The sequence below is a fragment of the Athene noctua genome, chromosome 7, assembly GCF_965140245.1.
Source record: "Athene noctua chromosome 7, bAthNoc1.hap1.1, whole genome shotgun sequence".
Lineage (NCBI taxonomy): Eukaryota > Metazoa > Chordata > Aves > Strigiformes > Strigidae > Athene > Athene noctua.
The window spans coordinates 45,329,654-45,335,867 of record NC_134043.1 but is presented as its reverse complement, the minus strand read 5'-3'; the positions used below and the strand labels follow the sequence as shown (position 1 = coordinate 45,335,867).

Sequence of the window (6,214 nt, the reverse complement as noted above, 5' to 3'; positions counted from 1 at the left end):
CACGGTCTTTAATCCTCTAGGAGAGAAAGGTTTCGTCTACGACACTGCTCTCGCCTAAGGGAAAACATTGCACATCTTAGTCAGTTTTCTAAAAACCAGTAAAGTTAGAATTTACACGAGAAAGTTTCAGAAAACCGGGAGTATGAAATCGTAGAAAAGGACATTGTTTCAACATAGTATCGCTAAGAAAGATAAGGCAGAAAACAAAAGATTGGGGGCGGAAAAAATGTATTTTTAAAAGTCTTGTTTTACAAGTATTAAAAGCAATGTTTAAAAATCAAAATACTAGAAGATACTCTGGAAAAACTGACTCCTAAAGCACAAGACTTTTCTGTGACAACTCCCAAACAATGTCACAACTCCTGAAAATCCTGCATTCAAAGGATTCAAAAGGAACAAAGGTACGATCCAGCTCAAGTAACCCTCTTTAATGGCACTTCAAACTCCATAATCCAGCAGTCCATCTGACCAGTCTCTAAAGAATGCGTCGAGGCACTCTGTGGCTACAGAGCAAAAGGGTTGGCATGAACCGACACATCTTTAATGCGAACCTCATTGAGAGGTCGGTAGGTTTTCTCATTCACAGGCAGCTTCTCCAGCTCATCCAGGGTCTCCAAGCCATCAATAACTCTGGAAGAAAAGCAGAAATGCTGGGAATCTCCTAATAATGATTTAGATTTCACAGCTGAGATATCTCAAAGCAGTTTACAGTGAAGTATCACAGGGCAAAGACTTTGCAAGCAAATGGTACAAGTAAGACTGCCAAAACATTATATATGGCATATATTTTGAAAGGAAATATTAAGCACCCGTGACAGATTCTGCTGAAAAGCACAAACAATTCCCACTGACCTGACAGTATCATAGTTTACACCAGCCGTAGCTGTATAAAGACCCTGGCTGCACTTCCTGGCAGGCAGGACCGACCAATCATACCGTAGGTTTCAGTAGCAGCAAGCTGCTCTCCATACCAAAACTTCACTGTGAATGACGGAAATCCGATGGCCGGAAAATCCATTTCCAAATGTGAAACTATCATTTCTAACCTTCTGACTCAAAGACAAGATTGGACCGAATCATAAATAACTGTGTAAATCTAGTGGTACAAACATGCTTAAGCTTTCGGATCTCCTGTCAGGCTGAAGAAGTGGCAAGAGAGATTGTTGTAATAAACCTCTTATTTTTTTTGTTTAAGTAACTAGCTCTGGTAAACCTTGATAGTTTATTTCCCAGTAACGGACTTGGCAGAAAACACCTTGTGCTGTTCACAGTTCAGTTCAGTCACATTCATCAACGCTTTGAATCTAGGACGCCGGGACTGCAGGCCAGCAGGGGCTGCATGTGCTGTCCTGCTGATTCTGCAACTGCAGCTGGAGTATCTTAAACCTGCCACAGAAAACCTGGCAAAGTTCCCCTGTCAGAGCCTCTACTCTTTTCTAACAAGTCTAAAACACCTACTGTCAATCACACTTCTAAACAACTCAGAAATGAAGGGAACACCTGTATTTAGATGCCTATAAACAATACATTTGATAGAAAATTGTATTTTCACATTTCAATAGTTTCCTTTGAATATTTTACTCCATTTAATAAAGGCAACTTTTTCTCAGCAGATTCACTTGTACAGTAGAGACTTTTTAACAAGCAAAAGAAAAGACTACCATGATTTTGAGATAGAAAAAGCAGAATCTGAAAGACTCAAAAATCGAACATTTGCTTTAAGGATCCATTATCAGTAGTGTCTATTAAGAATGTTTTAAATAATGATGCATCTTAAACAAGCTCTGTGATTTTTATCTGACCAACAGACAGTTCCACCTAAACAGAAGTACAATCATCAGTACCACACCCATTGCCAGATTCAGTCCCAGATCAGATTCTTGTTTCTCAGTAAACCCTACAACCATGTATCCAGTTGTTCTGGAGTTTGCTGAAAATCAGGCTGCAGCCCTTTGGCCATGGATGAAAAGGCAAGCTGGAATAACTGAGGGGGGGGGGGGGGGGGGGGGTGTGGAGGCAGAGAAGAAGAAAAAGAATGGTCCATTATTGAGGTAATTTTTAATATCCTTATTCCCTGCAGTGAAGAAGGGAGTGGCATTTTCAAGCAACTAATTCTGGTGACAGTGCAAGAGCATACATTTACATATATACAGCCAATATTTTAAACAGGTTTAGAACCAGAAGCTTCTAAATTTGCATTGCATGTGCCCTGAAATATTCAGATCCTCCACACGCTATGGTACGGTGGCTTGCAGTCGGATCACTTACTTTCCAAACACAGTGTACTTCATGTCTAGGTGCGGTTGCTTGCCGTAAGTGATGAAGAACTGTGATCCATTGGTATTTGGGCCATTGTTTGCCATTGAAACTACCCCACGGACACTGTGCTGAAAGAAGGGAAAAACCTCAACATGGATACACATGTGTAGAAGCAGGGCTTTAGCCTGCACGAAGTGCTCTGTGACCTAGTACTCTGCTTCAATACCATTATCAGGAAAAAAATCTCGACTGCAAATATATTCCAACACAGTCCATAATTAGCTCCTCAAAATTGCCCTTACAATGAAAAATTACTTCTTTCCCTTCAGAACATGAAAAGCACTTACAAATTCTTTCTACTTCTGTTCTTGGTGACGAAAACCCTCAAACTTAACTTGCCAAGTACAGAAATGCCTGTTCCCCTTCTAACAAGAAGCTTTCTATCCCTTTGTTGCAGGATTAGACTTTGCTTCACAGTTAACAGAAAGGTATTTAATACAGTACAACACAATGCTGAGTGTTCTCCAATCCGTAAGGAAAATCCGTATGAAAATAACCGCATATTGCGAGCACAGAAATACCTTCAGGTATTCGCTGAATTCGTCTTCAAACTTCTTGCCCCAGATGCTGTTACCTCCTTTCCCAGTGCCTGACAAAGAAGCACCACAATACACTACTGGATTTTCAGACTGAAAATTCTAGAAATAATGTACTGTTATAACATTTTACAACAAAGACCACAGATAGCCTGTAATTCATTTGAGGCAGGGATCAGGTGCTCGTGTCTTGTTACTCAGCAGAGACATAACTCTAAATAAGGGACATCTATTAAGTAGCAGAACAAGGCACTGACATATCCTCAAATTAAATTCAGTATGAGTACAAACCCGAAGTTGAATCGGATTTTCCCCCAAACAGTTGACACTGTCTGGGACATTTCCCCCAAATGCTTTAAAGGCAGTGTAGCCTTTCAGGCAGAAATCAGAGAAACCACAATAGCAACTGCTACCCGTTCCACCTCTGGTGAGCCAGCAGAACCATCATATTTAGTGGAAACAGCTGGAAAAGTCTGTAGAATGCTTTACTACTGCATGTTTATTTAGAACTAGGGTAATGGCTGCTCCTCTGTAAACTCATCACAGAAAGCTAATCTCCCCATAAAACCCTCTGTCAACAAAACAATAATCCTTATATTTTACTTTTACTTTGTTTACATTTTGGTTTTAAACTTTCATACTTATCATTTCCTTTTATTTATATTTTATTTTCCTATAGAGAGACCCGAACAGAAGAATTTACCTAATGGATCTCCTGTCTGAACCATGAAGCCCTTTATATTCCGGTGAAATATGCATCCATTGTAGTAGTTACTAGCACAAAGAGCCAGGAAATTCTAAGGAAGTGAAACAAACCACATTAACAAACAATTCAGAAACAAATATCCTCTCACTAAAATGACAGCACTGGCAAGACCAAGTCTAACCCTTTTGCCTCTGCTTTGCGTGGTGACCACCTGAATTCCAATTGCCACAGAACAGTCATAAGCAAATTATAGTTAATGTGCCCCTTTGACAGTGTCACAGATACAAAGGATTTTAAATAAAGCTTACAGCACAAGGCTGTCTGACTTGAGGAGCAAACAAGAAGCCTAAGACATGCTCAGAAGCATCACTCTCATTCAACATTTTGTAAATGTCAATTTTGTAATCAACAACTTCATGCCTCAGTTTTATTAGTTAAAAGGTCAATTATTTGAATTTAAGCTTAAGTTTATTGCAGAAAGGAAAACCTGGGGCCTCTGACAAACTGGGAGTGATTGTCACTCTCTTAAAACCAAATCTCTGCAAGTGTGAGCAAACCCAGGGAAATTGGGGAATCCCAGGCCATGTGCCGTATTTCCCCATAAGGGCAAAGGGCACTTTGGGAGATGCTGGAACTTGAAGTGGCCCTTGGCTAAACTTCATCTGGTGAGAAACGGGCAGCAAAGCTCTAGGCAGTATGACACAGTGCACGATTTCCACAAGTGGCATAGGCACTGTACCGGCTTAAAATATTAGTATTCTGTTACGTGAAAAGATGAATTGCAAAAGCCACTTCACCTCCTCTACAGTCTTCACTATTTCTACTGCTTTGTTCTGACACTAGGCAATCCCGCTTCTGTTACTTGACTTACTTCGCAGGTCTTTGGTGTCCGCTCACAGAACAGTTCAATTTTAATATCGCCTACGTCAGTATGCAGCGTGACAGCCTGGGCAAGAGGCAGAAAATAATAATGAAATCAGCAACGAAATACTAACAGACTCAGTTTTATGTCCTAGCACCACCAAGAACATACGCAAACGTTACATGCATATAAACACTGTTCCGCTATTTGGCCACAGGCAAGGCTACTGTCAGAAACCTTCCTCTTCCTCGTTTCCAGTGAAATGACCAGAAAGCACTTGGTCTCATTTAGTTTCAGGACACATCAAGTTCAGCACAGGAATGCAGCAGCTCTGTTTCACGCTGTTACACTCCAGAGATACATTAATCATTTGCAAACTGCACCTGCACAGTCACTGCATTGCAAAGTTGAAGAATCGAGGTTTTCTCCATTTCAGGTGATAGTGTGGCACACACACCTCACTGCTTTACAGTCAGAGGAACAACTGGTGTGTGTTAGTTGCCAGAAGCCTTCTGAGTGATAAGGCTAGTTCTGAATGGCACCACATAAAATCTGCCTTCACAAACAAGCAAATCTACACAATGACACACTTTTCTTAAGAATTTATAAATAACCTTCACAAAATTTAAAATGGCAGCTACCCATCCACCTAAGCAAATATATCTCTATAGGCCAAATATATCACAGTACTCCTATGGAAAGTGCTAAACTATGCAAAAAAAAAAAGATACTGTGGGTTTATACTCGGGAGAAGCGTACATGAAAAATCAGCATCATGCCGATACTGGCATACTTTCCCAGAAGTATACGAGTAAAGAAGTGAAGATAGTAGTCTACAATGTCCATGAAGATGCTCTAAGAGGTGTATGGACAGTTTAAGACACACGGTCTTACCTTCGTTTCCTGATTTGCAAAAACTGTAAATGCCTGCAAGTGTAGGTTACATACACTCAAGCAGGACTGTGTGTTTGCGACCTGAACAATGCTTCCATGGTAAAAGAAACCAAACTGGATTACCAAATATTGGCCAAAGTAGGATTAAAATTTAGGCTCTGAGAACTGAAGGTCTAATTATATTTTAGACCAATGTAACCTGTCCTATTTTCCTTTCTACAATATCTCGTTAGAAGTCTGAAATGAAAACCTAAACTTTTCATTACCAGTTCTTCACAGCAGAATAAAATGCGTATTCCTTTGAGATGCAGAGCAGATATTCAGTTTCCACTAGATGACCATTTCAGGAAGAATTAAAATATATAGAAAGGGCTATTGTTCTCACCATGTCTGCTTATTCAAAAGCTGAGGTAGATCGTCTACAGCAATTTTCTGCAAAGAAAACATATGAACATATGAAACCCGTTGGGCTTTTTCCTAACAGTCCACAGTTCTTTTTGATTCTGAAATATCTGTGTGGTCCTATGCTTTTAAAGCACACAGTTTTACAGTGCCATTCAAGCGACTCTGTGGATAAACATTTTATTGCAATTTACTTGTAACTATGCAGCATGTAAAGAACTAGAAAGGAGCAGAACAAAATAACGTAGAAAGAGGGGTGGGGGCAAAAAACCCTCTCCTAGGATGAAGGTCTATACGAAGCAATCTCAGCTTTTCCAAAGAGTATTTTTTTATAAATGACCGAAATTAACAGAGAAAAGCCACATGCCAGTTCCTAAAGGGAGGTGTGATTCGGAGCCACCTTCTGACAGCTGCCAGTATCTGCAACAGACAGCTACCTGCGTTCGAGCACCGGATCAGACTGCCTTTATCGTAGTAGTAGTTTCAAATAACAGC

General features: G+C 40.2%; 1 protein-coding gene across 1 annotated transcript; it reads right to left on the bottom strand.

Annotated features, from left to right (window-relative positions):
• Positions 1-305: 305 nt before the first annotated feature.
• LOC141962684 (peptidyl-prolyl cis-trans isomerase-like 3) lies at positions 306-5,200 on the bottom strand. Its single transcript, XM_074911051.1, has 6 exons — positions 5,183-5,200; positions 4,433-4,507; positions 3,559-3,652; positions 2,841-2,908; positions 2,269-2,387; positions 306-630 (listed from the first exon to the last, which is right to left on the bottom strand). The coding sequence occupies exons 1-6, from the start codon at positions 5,198-5,200 to the stop codon at positions 504-506; spliced, it is 501 nt and encodes a 166-aa protein (XP_074767152.1). The 3' UTR covers positions 306-503.
• Positions 5,201-6,214: the final 1,014 nt, after the last annotated feature.

Excerpts from the sequence above, each read along its gene's own strand:
- LOC141962684 (XM_074911051.1), bottom strand. Across the intron at positions 3,653-4,432 it reads GGACACCAAAGACCTGCGAA|AATTTCCTGGCTCTTTGTGC; the intron begins GTAAGTCAAGTA and ends TCACTTCCTTAG. Across the intron at positions 2,388-2,840 it reads AATTCAGCGAATACCTGAAG|CACAGTGTCCGTGGGGTAGT; the intron begins GTATTTCTGTGC and ends CCCTTCTTTCAG.